We start from the raw sequence: 19064 nt of genomic DNA, 5'->3' as shown, positions 1-19064 counted from the left end.
CTAGCGCAACTGGGAAATTCAGCTCCCCACAATTTTCCTAATTTCAAATAATTATCTCGACCAACGCCGTCTAAATTCGCTTAGTCACCAATAAGGCGGCGATATGGGCGAATTAGGAATGCATGTATGTGTTTAGAGAGACTTACGAATGAGCTTCCTAAATGGGATCACGCTTCTTGGGCTAGCGACATCCACTAGAGTTCTGGATTGAACGATCTCAACAGATCCACGCGCCTTACTTAATGCAAAAATTCCAGTTGACAGGCTCGGGTGAATATGATTTGACGCAAACAGCTGCAAAGTTACGATTCAGCCAGCGCTAAAGTGCTGATCCCTTGCTAGGTCAGCCAAGTCGTGCTCCGAAAACCATAAACATATCACTTCACGCTGCTAGACTGACCGATATGTCACCCCACCCTAGAGGTTCAGGATTTTGTACTGATCTACTTGAATGAGTAGCTTGATTAATTCTGAATCCCTGCCTCATCGTCCATGTCACCTATAGGCGAGAGTACATACCCTCTAATTTTAGACTGACCTTGACCGCCCTGACATGGTGCATCCTGATTGGCCAAATAGTAGGAAATAGCTTGTTGAAGTAGTCTATTGAAGCAATGCCCGACTATCAGCTCACAAGCTAATACACAAGGACATCAATCTCGTGGTGGCGCTGTTGTTTAGCTGGTCATTAGGGGGGCGGAGGGTGGGAGCTAAAACCAAGCCGATACTGTCACCTGAGAATCAGAGGACAAGAGAATGTTATTTTTAGATGATATGGGTGAATTCTGAGAGGCTCCGATTGGACGTCGAGACCACTTTAATAGGCGAAGATCTTGACCAATTGGACAAAAACACTAGTAATAAGCTATTCGTTACGGCTTCAAGAGGATATAAAAGGCAAACTGTGATATAACATTCCTGGGCCACGCCTTGATAGCATCCTGCACTGGGAGCCTGAAGGACACTCTACACTAGTCATATAACGCGTCCTGTCATTCTTTTATAAAAGTGATTTCCAGGAATTACATACAACATAATAGGAATCCGCGTCCAGCAACAAAAATATATAAACCCTTTCTAGAGATTTAATAGAATTACATTCATTTCTTAATCCAACAGCCTCTAATGCCTACTTTTCTGTTCTACTCCTATATCATTAATTTTGGAAAAAATCTGGTTTTATTATCCTTTTTCTCTTTCTTTCTACCTAATAAAAAAGGGCATCTTATAATTACTATACTGTTCATCAGATATGGCATTATTGCTGTTGCTAGCACGTCACTGTACAAATCTTGGAACTCGTCATGCTTCCACAACTTTTCAGCGTTGCAAGCAGCGAAGTGTACCACTAAATCTCGCAACGCTTCAGGCGCTGCAGTCCCGAAACAGAGCCAGAGAAGCACAATGTAATCGTCAAGTCTATCATAATAGAGCTCGAATACACTCAAAATCTGGTGAAGTTTGTGAAGTAACAATTACCTGAGTGGTGAGATTCCATAGCAACCAGCGAATATGAAAACTCGAGCGTTTGAAAGATAGATATGAGTCTTAACACTCGCGCGCGCATTCATTCTTTCTCGGCGAAATATGGCCCTGTTATGCCTAGCTTATATTTGCATTCCTTTAGGAAATCAAGACAAAGTCGGTCGCACTTTGTGTTGTTGGGTATCTCTGTAGGACCGAAACTTATTGGATTTGATTTTACCTTGGTCGGTGATCCAAAAACATCTATAACGACCGATAATTGGTTGACTTCGTCTTCGGATGTTGTATTGAGATGTGTCGGGGGAATCATTTCATAATCACCGGTGTAAGCAAACTGACAGAAGCGTACAAAGGTTTCTTCGTCTACGTCCATCCAATCAATAACTCCATTAATAGCCTCCTCCATATTTCCATTAACAAGGTTATTCAGAACGGGAGATTGTTGCTTCCTTGCCCCAACGATGAAAAGAGTTATTCAAGGATAAGCGTGTCCTAAGGAAAAGCGTGCCCGAGGATATCATCTAAACCTTTAGGACCACTTCTCCATCTAAAACCTTACATGGCCAATCCATGGTCCACCGCAAATTTGTTGGCATCAGACGGCGAATGCCTCGCACGTCTTGTTGCACAACCTCAAATGCACCAAATCCATTCAACCACCAAACATGATCGAGTTCTTTCAACAAGACTAGCGCCCTACTCATCAGCGCCATTGCTAGTGGATCGTGCCTCCCAAGCATCTCAAGATACTCAGAGGAGCAATTGATAGGCATGAAACCAACAAAAGGCCGCAGGACTGCTACAGTTGCGCCAGAGTAGTAAGCTTGATAGCATTTAAACACATAGTCTTTAGCTTGCATCAAAATGCTTCTTTCATCATCCTGCATCTCAATGACATTGAATGCATCCAAAAGCTGCGTGAGTTCTATTTGAACTGCTCGTAATTGCTCTTGGGCGGCGACGGGTAACCGTTCCTCTAAGACAGTCTCAGGCGTAGCTCCGTCCCCTATCCAACCATAGCCTAGTTGTTTGAGCACCCTTTTTTTGCTTGCAAAAAGGCGATTCGTTGCTTCTAACATCTTAAAAACCTGTATAGGGATATCATATACCTCATTCTCGTGCTGTCGGTGAGAGATTAGCCAGTAGATATGAGAGAGCATAATAGCAGAGAGCCAAAGTTGGGGCGAAAGCTCATTACGGGATGACAATTCTAGGCGATGGTGCACAAGTGCCCGATCGAGGTACCTTTGCAATGCTTTTGCCACGAAAGTATCTTTTGGCAAATACATGTGTCGGTGAAGCGCAGAGAGTGCAAGCATCGGGTTCAAGACGGTTTCCGACTCGAATGACAACTGTGGTATGATCTGCTGCCACATCTGTGTGTCGGCAGTTACACTATGCGGCATTGTGAGGCAGACTACCGTGGTGTAGTGGTGCATTAAACAGAGCTCTAATGCTCGCCACTGGCCGTCGCTCCCATCCAGCCCCGCATGAAGGGGCAAGGATAAGGGAGAAGGCTCACCAGAATATGATGTGACACTTTTCATTCTCACGTTTCCGCGTATTTGCTTTTGAGGAGCACTCGCTGCGACGTGTACACCTTTTCGATGTGTTTCGGCGCTCCAATCACAGCGTTGAATGCCGATATATCTGCGGCGACAATTTGAACAAACGGGCTTGGATTCATCACACTATGACAAATGAGCACTCGCCACATGGGTAGCAAGGGCTTTGATTGGGGTGTAGTACCTTCACCTTGCGCCGTCTGCAATCGCGACAACCTGAGTGGGACTTTCTGAGCATACTTGCCTTCGTTGTGACAGAAAACTTCGTCAAATCCACCGGAGGCTTGGTTTCTTTTTCTTTGACCCGCATAAGTCAACCTCGCACCGGATATGCGAACATGCGAACATGCGAACACGCGAAGGTAGAAAATGATATCGCTGACGTAAGAAAAGTGACCCTGTGAGCCAATCAACATTTAAAGCGAACTTCCGAGCCAACTTAGTAGTTAGATGTGGTATTACATGAACAGTAAAAGTAGCTTAGTAAATAGTAGGCGGTGCTGAGAAGTAGGTGCTTGATATTAGTACCACGTTACGGCGAAAAATTATATAATAATGGATAACCTTGCCTTTTATCGTCCTAACAGTTATAGACAGATCGAAAAACTCTTTTTTACTACGACATCGATAATGCCTCTTCTGCCATTGCCAAAAAGGGAGGCCACTCAGTCCAAGTTGGATAGCCTCTACTTGAGGTTGAAGGACGTGTACATACCAACTCGAGATGGCAGTGAGCTTTGCGCTGATATCTTTCTACCCTTGAGTGTCGAACAAGATGTGAAAGTCCCAGTCCTCTTATCCATGTGTCCCTATGGCAAAGATGTCCATGCCCTTGAATGGGGATTGCCACAGACGGACATTTACGCCAAAATGAATGCCAAAATCAAACCTGTAGGTCCTGACGCTGGGTTTGAGGCCCTCGATCCACTACTCTGGGTGTGTACTTATCAAGCGTCAACCGTACATATATAACGAAAACCTAACGAATGGCAGACCAAAGAATTTGGATACGCTTTGATAAGAATCGATTGCCGGGGCGCGGGCGGAACGCCAGGAATGCTTGATCCTTTTGGGCTCCAGAGAACACTCCAGTCGGGCCAGGATGCAGAGGGAAATGGTAGGTACTCTTGCTGCCCACTTATAAATATCTTTACTGAACGTAGAGCAGACCTCTATGATGCCATCGAGTGGGCTGCACGTCAATCATGGTGCAACGGAAAGGTGGGAATGAGTGGCATCAGCTATCTCGGAATGGCCTGCTGGTGGGCAGCGCAACAGAACCCGCCATCTCTTAAAGCAGTAGTGCCATGGGAAGCTGGAAGTGATTTGCTGTATTCCTTATTTCGACCGGGGGGACTCTCTAACTCTAACTTCTTAGCGCATTGGTGGAAGAACTGTGTGCTTCCATACCAACATGGCCGTTCGGAAGGTGTGTCAGAGGACGAGCTTCAAAGTCATCGAGTGGACTTTTTGAAATACCTTAGCTGGGAATTTCGTAGCGACGGCTCATTCCCGATTCTCGACCGCTTCAGGAGGTTCGATAACATAAAAATTCCGTTCTATTCCGCTGCCAACTACATGGACACCGAGGTTCATGCCCCTGGAAATATTCTAGGTTATATGTGGGGCACGTCACAGACAAAGTACCTAGAGACACACACGGGGGATCACCTTCACGCCTTCTACAGTCGAGATGGAATAGATCGACAACGACGCTTTTTGGACCACTTCCTAAAGGATGACGGCAAATCTCTACAGGGAATTCCGAAGGTTGATCTGCTCGTCAGAAAAGGTGCAAGGACTTATCGGCGTGCCGAACAAGACTTCCCTCCGTACGATACTGAGTATAAAGAGTACTTCTTGACTTCTGACGGGCAACTCTTGGATGAATATCCGGGCAGCAACAATGAGATCATAGTTGAGTACACAGGTCTCAGTAGTTCAAAGCTGTTCTCTACCAAGCCTCTAGACAAGAACTTCGAGCTATTGGGGTTTCCCTACATGGTTCTCGACGTCGCAACGACTGCCAAAGACATGGACCTATTTATAACGATGACAAACATGGAACCGAACGGGCATTTGGTTCAGCTAGAGGGTAATCACGGCGAACCATCCGTTGCAGTAACTCGTGGATATCTACGATTGTCGCATCGCGAGCTGGATGAACAGCGATCCACGGAGCATCTTGTGATTCTTAGCCACCAAAGCTCAGCGTCAGTGGAACCAGATACACGATACCAGATCAAGGTTCCCGTACAGGCAACAAGTATGGTATTTGAGAAGGGCCACAAAATCCAGATAGAGCTAGGTAGTCGAGACAGCGATACTTTACTCGACGTGATGAAGCACCAGGGTTTCGACCGTACAATAGATCGCTTTGGAGGGAAGAACACAATTTTTAAGGGTAGTAAGATTATCCTGCCTTTTGTCAGGCGCATCGATCAATAAGATTAGTTAGTAGAAAGCTTAATTTTCCAAGATATCAGAAAGCGCTAAAGTGAGGGACGTCAGGCTTGGAATTGTTTTACTCAGTATAATTCTACTTCTAGGGCATATCTTTCCAGGATGATAGTTAGCTACGGTTGCATGATAATACACTTGAAAATCTACTACTAGTATTGGTCTTGTTGAAGTAGAGAACCACGTAGGCCATGACACCGCCCTCCTTCATCTACAGCGGACTTCAAAACATGATTAGAACATTTTCTATAAATAATTCAACTTTAGCCAGTTAAGAGGCTCCTTGAAGATCTCCAATGAAAGTTTGGAGACCCACAAAATGGTATGGGGCAAATATCAGCAGGATGATCTAGCCAATCCTGCATTGGCCCTGGGAGCGGGGTCATCAGCTAGTGTCCAGCTATCCCATTCAACTCCTCAAGAATACTTGCTACGGTGAGCATATTAGCCCGCTCACGTGATTGGCATGGAAACGCATGGAATGGTGTGGAAGGGGAGAAAGGAAGGCAAGCCTGTTCCTACGGCACTCAGGGCTACCTGCCAACTTCAGAACACCACCCAGGCGTTTGCATGCTCACGTGCAAAGCAAAAACACAGATCACGTACACGCCATGCAGGAGCCTGCCACAGCACCATGGGGTCTGAGCATCAGCGACACCGACTTTAAGAAGCTCAAAGCCGGTTTCGAGCCTCAGGATATGGATGACAAATGGCGCGTCTTGGTCATGGATTAGAGCCAGAGCGGCAACATCGCCGTCCACCTTGTTCGAAGCTGGACGGGCCAGGAAGTCTACGTGCTTGTTGTGAAGCCAAGCGACGGTGGTAGCAGCAGCAGCATCGAAACTATCACCTGGGAACAGAGCAAGGGTGGACTTCGCATCTCGGAGGAGCAGGCCAAGAAGGAAGCAGTGTCTCTAACCAGAGGTCTTCTGCGGTGCGATTTTGATGCGCTTCCAGAGTAAGACGCCTCGGATATGTGGAATCCTCCTGCTCCTCAGATAGGCGCCAACTCAGCCAAGTTGTCAATAGACACCGCCTCGTGCGAGCTCTTTGAAGTCCTTGTAGAAATGTAACCATTGTTAAGATCCTGGCCGGGCTATCTACTATGTACCTTCAGGGTTTTCTGTGTTTGTTGATATGTACTGCGGCAGTGGATAAGGCAGCAAGCAGGCTGAGGCATATCATTTTCTTCCCTTGTTTTCCTGATCAATTAACCCGTAATACGTAGCTTTCAATAATAGCCGCTTCTTTTTGTGGGATGTATTAACTACATGTGCTTTGGAATATATTTATTTCTTGTATGTTTAATGCGGCGTTGATCAGGTCTCAAGGAGAAGTTATTCTAGTAATTGTTGTTTTATCTCTTGTATGATCTTATCTATGTAGGAATACCACTTGGTGTGGCTTAATGTCTGTAAATACAACTTTTGTAGTATTATAATTTTGTCGTTGGAATTTATCTATTTGGCTATAAAATTCTGGTTGACGGTGTTGCTTTTGGTATATACTTATCTCTGTAACTGTTATGGATGGTATCGTTTGTGGGAAATCACTTACTATAAAAGCATCTGATGTGCTGCAAATTTGAGTAGATGGACTGATACTGGCAGGATACCCCCGCACTGTCCTGATGGAACTGTGGGTCTTTTGTCTGCTATTTACTTAGGTACCTGAGGCTACCTACTAGCCATATTGGGACAGCATGAATAGGATATGTGGGCCGATAAAATGCAGTCCACTTTTGGGGTTTAAGGATATAGAAGTATATTCTCGTATCTTTAAGTACTCGAAATTGCATTTTCAAAAAGAGTATATTAGCATATTATAGGACAGCAAATTCATTTTGACCTTCTTGGCTATCTCTCTAATCTAGCATCTAGTCCTAATATACCCCGCTATCATGGAAGGTTTGGATTCCAAATCAGGCTATTAACTCAGTGCTACCTTCTCCTCATAGTGAGATTCCACAACCTGTGTTCCCTGTTTTGTAGTCAGGTCCTCCTTAATGGCGCGCCCATCTTCAGTAAGGTGAACCACGACCTCATCGCCAAACAACGCTCCGATCTCCTCTATGGGGATCTGCTTTGTTTCAGGCACGAAGAAGTAGATAATTGCAGTGGAAACGAAGCACAGAGCCATGTAGAGGTAAAAGATGTTATACTTACTATAGTTCATGTTAGTACCAGTATTAGATCGCGTTCAGTAAGGAGTAGTGAGTGAACTTACACGGTCTTCATCTGAAGAGCTGCTGGGGTAGTGTAGGTGATGGCTCCTACAAAGTAGGCAAAGAATCCAATGCTGATGCCTCTTGACCGGATTGTAGTGGGAAAGATTTCTGACATCCATACAAATGCAGTTACATCAACACAAGTACAAAAGACAAAAAAGTATACATAAATCATAGCTACCGCTCCCCGAAGACCTGTCTCGTTTGAAGAATCAAGGTATTTCCACTGTAATAGAGCTTCGATAAGAACAACACAGCCAGAAAGTGGGAATCCAATCACTATGGAAGACAGCAATGTAAGTAAAGAGTAGTATTTACTGCAAAGGGGAGATTGACTAACAGAATAATGTTCTGCGCCCAACTCTGTCAATTATGAACATAGATAAAATGACAGCAGCTTCGCCGACCGTAGTGAGAATAGCTGGAAATATTAGAACAGTTCTTGAAAGATGCCGGTAGTAAGGCCTTACCATATAAGAGTAATGGCATAACTCCAGTCATTCCCAGGTTACTGAAAATTATCGTGATAAAGTTCGCAATACCCAATATCTATAACTAAGTTAGGGATCTCATAGTGTCCAAGGCATAACACCCGATCAACTTACGCCGGCGGACTGGGAAGCAAATCTTTATTACTCAATCAGCGTCAATACAAGCAATACCGGGCAAACAAAGCCTTTTCTTACTGGATGAAGAATGCAAGGAGGCACCTCCGCCTCCACGAGGGTTTCGTCAACATTTGGATCCACCCAGTATCCAGCTCTTTGTCAAATGCAATCTGCCGGACGATTTGGCTATGCTCTGCATGAGCAGCCGAGTCTTCAGGATCATAAGGATCATGATGAATCTTTTGAAGCACCTGCCATGCTTCATCGTTCTTCCCAATCAAAGTCAAATAACGAGGCGATTCTAGGACAGATTAACCAAGTATATCCATATAACTTCCATTTAACAAGAGTACGCTCTTACCAGGAATAAAGTAGAGCCCCGCCAAAATTAGTGCAGGCCCAACACATGTGAGCCCAAGTGGTAACCTCCACTGAACTGTTGGGCTCTTTGCGTAATAGGTACCGACTGATACCCATGCACAACTAGAGAATAAATCAGATGAACAAAGTTTGCGTTATCCAAGACGCCAAAAACAACATACATTCCATATCCTGTGGTAAAAGACACTGTTGTGAGGCCTGCAATCATTCCTCGCCGATGCGGGGGGGCAATCTCAGTAAGATATAAAGGGACCACACAGAGGAGCATCCCCAGGCCAATCCCTTGGATGATTCGGACGACAATAAGCATTGCAATCGCGGCTGATCCAGTAACAAGGGCCGATCCAATTAAGGCCAGGGTCGCCGCTAGTCCAAAGGTTTTTTTTCTTCCGATCACATCTGCCAGCCAGCCTGTGATCACTGAACCCACAGCCAGGCCGAAGTAGAACAGTGCGTTGATCGCCCCCAGAATACTAGCCGCAAAATGTTAGAAAATACCCCCTTTTATATGAAAAGGGCTTAACAGACTTAGCCGTATATGTACTCCCAGCTATTTGTAAAGATTAGCCACAGTAATGGTAGTGTATCAAGTCTCACTCACGATCCAGGTCAAAATATTCAAAGAAGCCAGGCTGCCCAATACTGGTAGCAAATCCAGATGCACCATAGCCATAGCTGTAACCTCCAATAGCTGCTATACAGCTTATTAAAATATTGTACCCCGTGAGATTTGCCATCATAAGTCAACCTGGACAGTGTTCCAATGCATGGAAAGAAAATGAAAACACCAGAACAAAAGAAGGGAGAGTGGTTACGGAGAATGTGGTATATATATACTTCAAAGAAAATAGTTAGTCGAAGTAGAGAAAGCCGAAAAGCATCATTTTTGACTATAAAAGCCGGGATGTTAGAACATGGCGTTTAGCCAAGACCGGCAGGAGTCTCACCGGCTAACGGTGGCATCCATACGAGCCCATGTATTATAAGGCAACACTATAGCTTATTTTTACCGTTTTTGTCATGTGTATTTTAATCTAATCTCATGGTGAACTTTGTTTTTCTTTTAATTCACCGATATTTCCAAATCCTTACAGGGGAACGGTTTGAGTCGCAGAAAGAAAATATTCCTTCTTCCTCACCTCCACAGAGCGCTACAAAAGGAATGGTAACTAAGTTTCCGTCTACAAACCTCATGGATCAAAATAAAGGAATATCTTACTTCTTTACGGCATATAGAGGTTAAATAATCACCCTCCGGGCAATTTGGAAACGCCGGAGGATATGCTTTCGGTGATCTCGCTTATTTTCTCTCAGCTTGCTAGCTCTTGACTACGATCGAACAGTAAACACTTTTGGAAGATTTCCCCAGTAATCTGTGATCCAATCTATGATTACGTGGTATCTGGCGTAGGAAAATACCCCATACTAGCACTCCACTGCTTGCGGGGATTCAAATTTTCCTTAGGTTCCAGAAGTTTAAGATCCACCCTTACTCTTGCCTCAAGCTCGGTTATATTCTTACACTAAGATAGCTGGATGGTCAGGACTTACTCAGACCTAGCTTTGCACTACCATTTAGCCTCTTCAATTTCCATTGTGTTTGACAAGCTTAAATATAGATTTCCCGAGGTAATGCGAGGCTTACTCATGGTCAAGTTTGAAGTAGTTGTAGAAGACAGGCATATACAGCGAAAATAGAGAACCTAAATTCATAAATGAAACTACCGACAGTTACCAAGCATGCAACGAGGATGTTGTAGGTAGTAATATTAGCCATCTTTGCAATGAGTTGAGTTGGAATAGCGAACAAACTTCGGTGGCCAGCTCGGCTTATATACACCACGAAACTCGGCTTATTTCCCATGTAAAGTCAAAAATATATCGATAGGTTTTCATCACTGTCCTACCAATAATAGCCCTGGGAAATACCAAAATTATCGATAGCGACTACAACTAATAGAGTACCACTGGGTTTTTAAAACGGTTTCTATAGTCAGTCCATAAAATAAGACAAAATCATATTTTTAACCATACAAAACACAATTTTATTTCATACTATCTTAATACATCAACTAAATTTAGAGCTTCTAAAACATTTAATAATAAAGTAAACAATGCATACTCTATTTAACGTTGTGTTGGTTAACGAGACCCCAAAAACAGCTAGCTGTACTTGACGCCATTTTTGACGTCTTACTAACTGTCAAGACATCATTGCATGCATCATTATTCTCTATGACCCTTCCGTCTCTTTTTATCACACGCTGTTTCTTATATTATTTCTTACATGTCCGTTCTGGTGAAAGCGTGGCCCGTTTCGTCGTTGAAAGACGCTGCTTTAAGCGTCGATTTCACCAGGCCCCCTCACCTCGTCGTGGCCGCTCGACAGGGAAGGGAGCATTACGGTGGATTTGATTTCTGAACTTGTGAGTGGATGCTAATTTGATTTTGGATGTTTCTAGTGTATACTAACAATGGGTAGGATCGACTCGTTAAAAGTCTTCGATCTCGGCATGATGCTTTAGAATAGGAGAACATCCGGTTACAGGAACAAAACCTTCAATTAAGGTAAGAAAATACCCAGCTAAAGAAAGCCAAGAAGTATTAGAAAGAGCAAGTGCGGGTGTCAAATTTGAGAATCCAAGCGTTTCAACGACAGATTGATAAACAGAAAAAGCGAGGCGTCCTGAGATGTGCAGGTTGTCGTACCAACAAGAAGAATCGGAAAATATTCGGCTGTAAACATTTGCTGTGCACACAACGCGTGGAAGATGTCAACTCCCAGGGTCCACTTTTTGGATACCCTTGCCCTCAGTGCAAGGCTCCCATTGAGGCTTGTTTCGATTGCTTTCCCAATTTATTAGAGTTATGACCATGGCCAGAAGCATGATGTTCTCTACAGGAAATGAAAGGGACACTTTATTTAGTTAGTGAAGAACACCGTAGGTCACACCTGATGTATCGCCTGCATGGTCTATTTCTCAAGAGCTAACTACATCGATTGCATTAACCAAACATGGTGGCGGTCAAAATTCGAGTGGGAACTGAACATGTATGGAAATATAGGAAATATTTGAATGTAACATTCAAAGCTATCTACCAGGGCGAGATACTGTTATACTTAGCATATTATCATAGTAGACGCTTGAAACCAGCATAAGCGAAATTTCTGTCTAGCAGTGCGGTTTGCTCACTACGTTCTGTAGTATAGGCAACATATAGAAGAGCTCTATAAACAGTTCAGAATTCTTGAATTGGCAGGGGTGGTGGAGTTCCCAGTGTGGCAGGGTCAAAGGCCGATTCATTGTTGTCGTTCTCATCAGGACTTTATTAAGGGGAAAAGGAGGAAATAAAAATTAGCTTTAATATAAAATTATAGCTCTTTAAGACGGCTTCACCTACAATGACCATCTCAGGCTTGCTGCACGTGCATAATGAATCATTTTCATGTCGCGTTTTTCGTCATCTGTAAGCTGCAGCAATGATTCGACAACTCCTATAAGAGGTTTCTCGTAGTCTCCGTCATAAGGGTTTAGGCATGACAGGGTTGCTATTTCATAGAAGCGCGGAAAAAATCCAGCGTGGCCCCAGTCAAGCAGATACATTGATTCGCCATCTTCTCCAAGGACCATATTCCGGCGACATAGGTCCATATGACATAGAACAAGCGGGTATGGACTTAGATCAACAGAGTCATTTCTGAGAGTCAGACGGCTGTTAAGCCAGTTGTTCAGATCTGTAACCGATTCGAAGGCTTTCCTCACGCCATCGTCGCCCCACAGGTATCCCCGAGGGCCACGGTCACTGATTGGACCTGGTTTCTTTTCTGGTGCTTGTATTTGACCCAGATGCTCGATAATTTTTGCAACCCGGAATATGATATCTTCATGACGATTGATATCTAGGCCAGCTAAATTCTGTCCAGGGATATATTCCATGAACAGGTATCCTCTTCCTGAGTCGTCCTGGATGAAACGATACATCTGAGGTACGCGAACGATATCATGGTCTAAGCTCTTGTACGCAAATTCATGCATGGCTGCTTCAGCTGCAGTCACTGTCCATCCCCATTTGGCGACAATGTTGTCTGTGACTTTGACGACTATTGCCCCATGGATGCCGGCAACCAATGCATTTTTCTCTCCTCTCTGGATGCAAAAATCAATAAGCGTGTCTTCAGCGGCCGTTGTGACATTTATATCCATCGCTTATATACCGACTCAAGCAAGAAGTGCAGCTTTGTGAATGAAACCGAGAAGGGTGTAAGAAGAAAGTTCAAATTTGCTACGTCTGGGATGTTTGAATGTGGTGTTGAAATATCCAATCAATCAAAACACTCATAAATCTCAGCTAATCAGAACACGCGATGTAATGAGGCTGGAGATCCACGGTATACTCTGTAGGGGTCAGATATGTTTCCCATAATTCCTGTATCTATTGATATCATCAATTATTATATAACTGATCATGTTAACCATATGTTTGACATACACCATTTGATACGTTGAGAAACACCCTTGAAGGGTACTACGTTCAATCTGACATGTGGGGTGCGGCATCTAGGCTTTATTGGCAGCAAGGTGATTCTATAATGTAGCCGCGTACCTTTGCCCTGCTATATTTAGAGCGTCAATTAATAAAATCAACATTTTAGGTCCCTCAGGGTGGCCCTCACATTGACGAGTTATTGGCTCTTGCTCATTTTCCTAGGCGCCAATGGTCCTTGTAAGCGCTAATATGCATATACCTAGTTAATTTATAAGCCATCCTGAAATCTCGTTTGTAGTCAAGTTTTGAGTATTAAAGAAATCTCTAATATTCTAATCTAGACTTCTTGCATTAATCTCTACTAAGACTTCAGGTTCAATCGTTAACAATAGCATTCTGCTCTATTTTATGATTATATGATTATATTCTCTAACTTAATAGTCTTTATTATAATGTTATATTAATATTTATACGCTTTATTAATCTGTATTTCTAATCTATAACTTTATAAAGATACAAAATAGAAGATGGTATATCTCAGCAATTATCAAATATATTAGGTACTCTTTAATAGAATAAATATATTTCATTTCTTTTATTAGTCTTACAATTCGACTCTCTTTTTCTTTTTCTAAATCTATTTTTTGGGAGTTCTGATTCTTACCAACCACTTTTCAAACCCACTGCAAACTATATAATTAAAAGATCTAAATAATGAAATAAATAGTAAAATAAAAACAATAAAGCTTAATAAAAATATTTTAAAGAATACACTAAGCAAAGATTTTTAGAGGGTTTAATAGCTATAAGAAAAGTTTAATAAATAAAAAAGCATTAAAAGATAGAATTATCTATAAAGACTAAGAGAATACAACTTTGACTAGAAATTTGCTAAAAGAGTTAGTAAATTAACTGTTTGATGAAGAGAATAGGCGTACGGATGAGAGTTCAGAGGATGCAGACCAGATATCAGAGGTAGAAGAGGAACAAATATCCAAAATCATCAAGTAGAATACACGGAGCAAGGCAGGTTTCAATAGCATTGACAGCATGAATACATCGCAAGATGAGAGATCAAATTGAAGATTTATCTTACTAATTAGACATGCCCAATCCAAGCGGAAACGGAATACAGTCTATGACCAGATAGATACCTGTAGGTAAGCGGTATAGAAAAGGACCTCGTAGGAAAACATGATGAAATGCATTAGCAGTCTGCAAAACAAAATAAAACATATGGTTCTCAAGAATAAAGTTGTTTGCAAAACGGTGCGCGCTTTACTCGCTTCAATTGTTTTCTAACCCCTGCAGCCAAGATGCGCTAAAATATATTCATTAATTATTCCGATGCCCTGTCTCAGGCTTCGTTAACGAAATGGTACGGAATGTTTCATGACTCAAAGCAATGACTCGTATGTATTTCGAAATACGGGCGCTTCCCCACGTGAGCACGCTTTCGCCCGTGGAGGATCCTCCCGGAAAATCAGAATGTATTTGCTTCAAGTACTGTATGTAGTACATGGTATGTTGGGAGCCTATGCAATCTATACCTTGCTCGACGTTACTTGCAAATAGTAGATTATTTGATTATAGAATAACAAACCAAGGCATCCAAATATCAGGAACCCTGGTTTGTGAAATGAATGAAGGTAAATTTTGAGTATTCAACGAATCAAGGACGAAGAGTTCATCGCCACAAAGCATCGTAGGTCGCGCTACCGAGGGACCACCGCACGTACGTCATTGTGACAGAAAGCTCATATAATGAAGCTGGTACCATAAGAACCCGCGAGAATAGATTCAAAACACCAAGAACACCTATCGAATCCTATAATGCGACTATGGCGTCAGATTCGACTGACAGTGACAAGAATAAGTAAAGCATAATCCTGACAGTGCAGGCTCATAGCTAATATTTTAGAGATTTCTTATTTGTCATCAACTTCTATCCAAATGGCAAAATGAGCTAGAATACTACCTTTATTATTTCTGCAAGATTACTGCACCACAACTCCTGGATGAAAGTGGCTGGTGTTGTGTCGAGGCTGCCGAGCTTACCAGACTCACAGAAAAGATAACTGAACATTTTTGTTTTCACCATAAACGTACTTTCAGCAGCCATGGAATCTCTGAACAAGAGCGAGAATCGTTCTGTGTTCGGTTGCAAGAAGTCCGTCAAATTCGAAACCTCGCCGTACACCGAGTTACATTACATACGAGCACAATCCAAAGGTATGCGAGGATTGTTCAGGGAATCCTGGGACCTCTGAAGAGGATAGGAGGCGGTGAATTTTCAAAATCATGCAACGATCGTGTGAGTAAGCCATGTTAATCAACCCTACTGAGGCTGGGGATAACAAGCACAATTAAAGATGAACCGATTCATTGAAACTCTTTGGGACACCGAGAACAATAAATCGAGAGATATTGAACTGTCCACAATTGTAGAAACAAATGCAATTCGAGGCATTGAGAGCCTGTCAAGAAGCGAACAGAAAAGGCTCAATATCGAACGAGCCATTGAAGAGCAAAAGCTTGCAGCACAAAGACAAGCCGTCAATACTTCACGAATGGCCGAAGATTTCCAAATTTCGAAAAGGATAAAAATCATGCGCATCCGTCAAATTCAACAAGACAAAGAGAATTCTGAGGTACGTAAAAAAGAACGGTTTGATAAGGATAGGAAACAACAGGAGGACGCAAACCTTAGAAGAGCCGAGCGAGCCGAAAAGGTTAGGAAACAACAGGAGGATGCAAACCTTAGAAGAGCCGAGCGAGCTGAAAAGGTTAGGAAACAACAGGAGGATGCAAACCTCAGAAGAGCCGAGCGAGCCGAAAAGGCTAGGAAACAACAAGAGAGCGCAGAGCTGAGAAAAGTTCAGATAGCTGAAAAGCTCAAAAAAGCAGAGGCGACTATGGGGTCGCATGGATAAGGAAAATAGCAGCCACTGAGGACCCTAACCATAACGTGAGTGGTTAAAATCCATACCTGCAACAAATACAGGAAGATCTTCGACCTCGGGAACACATTCGAGCGAATTGACAGTCAGATTATTTAGGTTTCGCGACTGCTTGAGGCAATGTTATTATTCGAAGGAACAAAAGCCCTCCTCGAGGCAGTAGATACCGCTAAGGAGCCTATTGTTTCGTATGTCGACTGTACAGTCATTCTTGAAATCGGTTTGACCCACAAACAAATGATGATTGGGCCTCAAGTTTGCTGGCATACTGGCTTGATGCGGTATTCAGTAATCGTCCCGTAGTGGAATGTATACGGTTACGGTCAGACTTGCATCAACAGAATTTGAGCATCTATTTTTGGGTGATATAGGCTTAGGACCCTTGGAGCAAAGGTGCCATAATCCAAGCTATGTGGTGATAGACCTGGCTGCATGTTAATCTATTACCCACAACTATGAATCCATAACAGAGGAACACGTAGCGGCAATCATGCAAGTAGCTTCGTCCATGCTTGCAGATGACTCAAAGCGACATGAGACTGATTCATTATTACCTATCACATTGACCTACTCTCCTGTGCTTTGTTTTCTTTAACTTTGAGGATATACAGCTGCATATATTGCGCATAGAAAACTGATGAGGCCTTCACTCTCCAATTTCCGCGGTCAATTGCTCGTGAGATCCAATCATGACAAGCCGAGTGTTGAGTATGAACGAATTGCTATACCTCGATGATGGGAGAGGTGGCGTGAAATTGTAACTTGACCAACCAATTGTGCAGCATCTTCAGGAAAAGTTATATCATGTACTGTGTGATGCATCTCTTTATTAGAGATATCTGTATGAGATTGAATTCTAGATATAATAGATGAAGTGACTGCCGTTACCTTGGATAAGATATTTTTTAAAAAAAATCTACGATCAAGAAAACTCAGCACTGGTACTGTACTGATTGTTTATGTGAAGATTTGGATAAAGCAACACGACATGTCTGAGGTTAGTGAGCGTCTAACAGTGGATAAAATCAACGACTAATTGCACGCTATAGCCTTTGCAACAAAAGACCACCCAAAAGCCTGCTGTTAGAATTGGGGGTGCGTCCTATGACATTGATATGTCTAAAATACCATACCTAGCATCCTTTGTCAATTTCCAAACCCAGGCGCAACCGCAAACCAAAGAGTTTATTCACGGCTCTATCCCTCTCTTCGATGTAGCCCTTAAAGGGATCGAGTCAGGCTACCGCCAATGCTTCCGATCACTTCCTCCAGACCTTTCCCAACACCACACTCTTTGCGATACGTATCAGTTTCTCGGCGTTGACGTTCTTGGTGGTCAGTCCATCAATGAGATCTTCAATGATCTGAAGTCAGGCCAGAGCGACTATGAGCGTGAATACAAGAGATATCGAGAAATCAAGGGTAATAAGTCAAAGGCACGCGACACAGCCTTTAAGTTGTTATATTTGATTCTATTAGGAGATTTCATGAACGAAACCAGGGATAGCGCCAAAGTCTTTAACGCGGTACTGTACCTTGTGTCCCATTCTGCAACTTTCAAGTGGAGGACGAGGAAGGTGGTTCGGGCTGCGTATGAAGAGCGATTCGTAGTCTCGGTGAAGCAGACAGCGAGGTTGGATGAGTGGGAGAAAAAGGATGCTACTAAGCTAGCAGTAGAAGACGCAGGCGATGTGACTACAGAGGAGGAAGGAACGGATTATTACGATGACTCTGATTATTCGTATTAAAACCTAAAGCAATGTGGAGCACTGGGTTTCATACCTTCAGTTTACGGTTTCTGTAGGATATTGTGGAATCTGAAAGCTCAAAGGACATTTTAACGAACTAATTTACATGAACCTGAGGAATAAAAGTTGAAAGTAGAAGTGAACCAAAGATTGGACTCCTGAGAACTATGAATACAAAATCTAAGTCATGATCATTCTAACCTTGCCCCTGACCCATCCATACATTCCCCTGAGAGGACCGCTCATAGTTGATATTCAGAGAGTGCCTTTTTCACTTTTTGAAACAAATAGTCTCAACTTTCAAAGAATCACTTAAACTTGATGCTAGACGTAATTAGATATTACCACTACAAGTTATCAGCTAATAGATGAGCTTAGCTTTACTTTAGACTTTATATACCTACTTCAAGGGACTTCCCTCTCTCTTCGTAAGTATTTAGAAGTTTCAATTTTTCAATTTATTATATAAAATATACTTAATATTAACAAATATTAATGTTAGCTATACTGTAGATTAAGTGTAACACGGTCTGGGCAGGACCGTGTTGGGGGTGTCTGGAAAACCTAATCTAACTAAATAAAAGCATATGAGGGGTACTCACATCATGCCCGGGGTCGTATGGTATCAATTATGATATGTCACAATTGACCCCCGAGATATTTCGGAGTCCACCGGTCTTGCCGGATTCGGCATAAGCATGCTTCCTGGACCTATCCATGTTGCACAGCTATAATAAGCTAGCTATTGTTAAAAGGTAATTTTTATTAATATTTTATAGAGGTCTCTAATTATAAAGAGTTATGTAGATATTACTGGTCGTAGGCCATATTTTGACTGTCTGCAGGCCTTTGTGTTCTGTAAGCTCGTTGTTAATAAAAGCAGTGAGCTGCACGAACTAGATTGGGATGGGCACCCATGGTCTCCCTGTGACTATATGTAGCGTATACGTAAAAGAGATATATAGCTGCTCCTGCTGGTTTGCCGCTGCTTCTTGACGCTTTTACATAATATTATGTAATTAGCTAGGCACAATGGAATTCTACATATCCTAGACAGAAGATACAAGTATATCAATAGTAAATAAAAAATGGGGCACTCTGTCGCGCTTTGAGTCACGATACCTTTTAACTCTATCTATTAG

At 42.7% G+C, this 19064-nt stretch overlaps 8 protein-coding genes across 8 annotated transcripts; 5 read left to right on the top strand and 3 right to left on the bottom strand.

The window, feature by feature from the left end:
* Positions 1 to 1904: 1904 nt before the first annotated feature.
* On the bottom strand, positions 1905 to 3332 carry BGW36DRAFT_207510 (uncharacterized protein). Its single transcript, XM_046209901.1, has 2 exons — positions 3235 to 3332; positions 1905 to 3176 (listed from the first exon to the last, which is right to left on the bottom strand). The coding sequence occupies exons 1-2, from the start codon at positions 3286 to 3288 to the stop codon at positions 2007 to 2009; spliced, it is 1224 nt and encodes a 407-aa protein (XP_046069257.1). The 5' UTR covers positions 3289 to 3332; the 3' UTR covers positions 1905 to 2006.
* A 348-nt stretch (positions 3333 to 3680) lies between these two features.
* On the top strand, positions 3681 to 5498 carry BGW36DRAFT_429629 (Alpha/Beta hydrolase protein; the record flags this gene model as incomplete). Its single annotated transcript, XM_046220720.1, has 4 exons — positions 3681 to 3986; positions 4044 to 4167; positions 4219 to 4371; positions 4429 to 5498. The coding sequence occupies 4 exons, from the start codon at positions 3681 to 3683 to the stop codon at positions 5496 to 5498; spliced, it is 1653 nt and encodes a 550-aa protein (XP_046069256.1).
* A 623-nt stretch (positions 5499 to 6121) lies between these two features.
* Positions 6122 to 6856, top strand: BGW36DRAFT_463264 (uncharacterized protein; the record flags this gene model as incomplete). Its single annotated transcript, XM_046222203.1, has 2 exons — positions 6122 to 6232; positions 6296 to 6856. The coding sequence occupies 2 exons, from the start codon at positions 6122 to 6124 to the stop codon at positions 6470 to 6472; spliced, it is 288 nt and encodes a 95-aa protein (XP_046069255.1). The 3' UTR covers positions 6473 to 6856.
* A 583-nt stretch (positions 6857 to 7439) lies between these two features.
* BGW36DRAFT_429627 (general substrate transporter) lies at positions 7440 to 9463 on the bottom strand (the record flags this gene model as incomplete). The annotated part of the gene is made up of 10 exons (XM_046220719.1): positions 7440 to 7674; positions 7737 to 8016; positions 8078 to 8158; positions 8208 to 8286; positions 8343 to 8364; positions 8424 to 8646; positions 8707 to 8828; positions 8888 to 9199; positions 9255 to 9276; positions 9328 to 9463. The coding sequence occupies 10 exons, from the start codon at positions 9461 to 9463 to the stop codon at positions 7440 to 7442; spliced, it is 1512 nt and encodes a 503-aa protein (XP_046069254.1).
* A 1871-nt stretch (positions 9464 to 11334) lies between these two features.
* On the top strand, positions 11335 to 11598 carry BGW36DRAFT_300986 (uncharacterized protein; the record flags this gene model as incomplete). Its single annotated transcript, XM_046211659.1, has 1 exon — positions 11335 to 11598. A coding segment is annotated over one exon (264 nt), but the record flags the coding sequence as incomplete, so codon positions are not given.
* A 368-nt stretch (positions 11599 to 11966) lies between these two features.
* BGW36DRAFT_398896 (kinase-like domain-containing protein) lies at positions 11967 to 12931 on the bottom strand (the record flags this gene model as incomplete). Its single annotated transcript, XM_046218469.1, has 2 exons — positions 11967 to 12051; positions 12129 to 12931. 2 exons carry the CDS (start codon positions 12929 to 12931, stop codon positions 11967 to 11969), a joined length of 888 nt encoding a protein of 295 aa, XP_046069252.1.
* A 2103-nt stretch (positions 12932 to 15034) lies between these two features.
* Positions 15035 to 16550, top strand: BGW36DRAFT_207485 (uncharacterized protein). Its single transcript, XM_046209900.1, has 4 exons — positions 15035 to 15090; positions 15138 to 15528; positions 15587 to 16182; positions 16274 to 16550. The coding sequence occupies exons 1-3, from the start codon at positions 15056 to 15058 to the stop codon at positions 16145 to 16147; spliced, it is 987 nt and encodes a 328-aa protein (XP_046069251.1). The 5' UTR covers positions 15035 to 15055; the 3' UTR covers positions 16148 to 16182; positions 16274 to 16550.
* A 612-nt stretch (positions 16551 to 17162) lies between these two features.
* BGW36DRAFT_429624 (uncharacterized protein) lies at positions 17163 to 17922 on the top strand (the record flags this gene model as incomplete). The annotated part of the gene is made up of 2 exons (XM_046220718.1): positions 17163 to 17171; positions 17224 to 17922. 2 exons carry the CDS (start codon positions 17163 to 17165, stop codon positions 17920 to 17922), a joined length of 708 nt encoding a protein of 235 aa, XP_046069250.1.
* Positions 17923 to 19064: the final 1142 nt, after the last annotated feature.

This window comes from Talaromyces proteolyticus (genome assembly GCF_021365285.1).
Source record: "Talaromyces proteolyticus strain PMI_201 chromosome Unknown BGW36scaffold_9, whole genome shotgun sequence".
NCBI lineage: Eukaryota > Fungi > Ascomycota > Eurotiomycetes > Eurotiales > Trichocomaceae > Talaromyces > Talaromyces proteolyticus.
This window is presented reverse-complemented; position numbering and strand designations above follow the sequence as displayed.

Coding starts and splice junctions, on each gene's coding strand:
- BGW36DRAFT_207510 (XM_046209901.1), bottom strand. CDS start 3,288: ATGCTCAGAAAGTCCCACTCAGGTTGTCGCGATTGCAGACGGCGCAAG. Junction 3,177..3,234: donor GCAGACGGCGCAAGGTGAAG/GTACTACACCCC, acceptor CATTTGTCATAG/TGTGATGAATCCAAGCCCGT.
- BGW36DRAFT_207485 (XM_046209900.1), top strand. CDS start 15,056: ATGGCGTCAGATTCGACTGACAGTGACAAGAATAA. Junction 15,091..15,137: donor ACTGACAGTGACAAGAATAA/GTAAAGCATAAT, acceptor AATATTTTAGAG/ATTTCTTATTTGTCATCAAC. Junction 15,529..15,586: donor CAAAATCATGCAACGATCGT/GTGAGTAAGCCA, acceptor GCACAATTAAAG/ATGAACCGATTCATTGAAAC.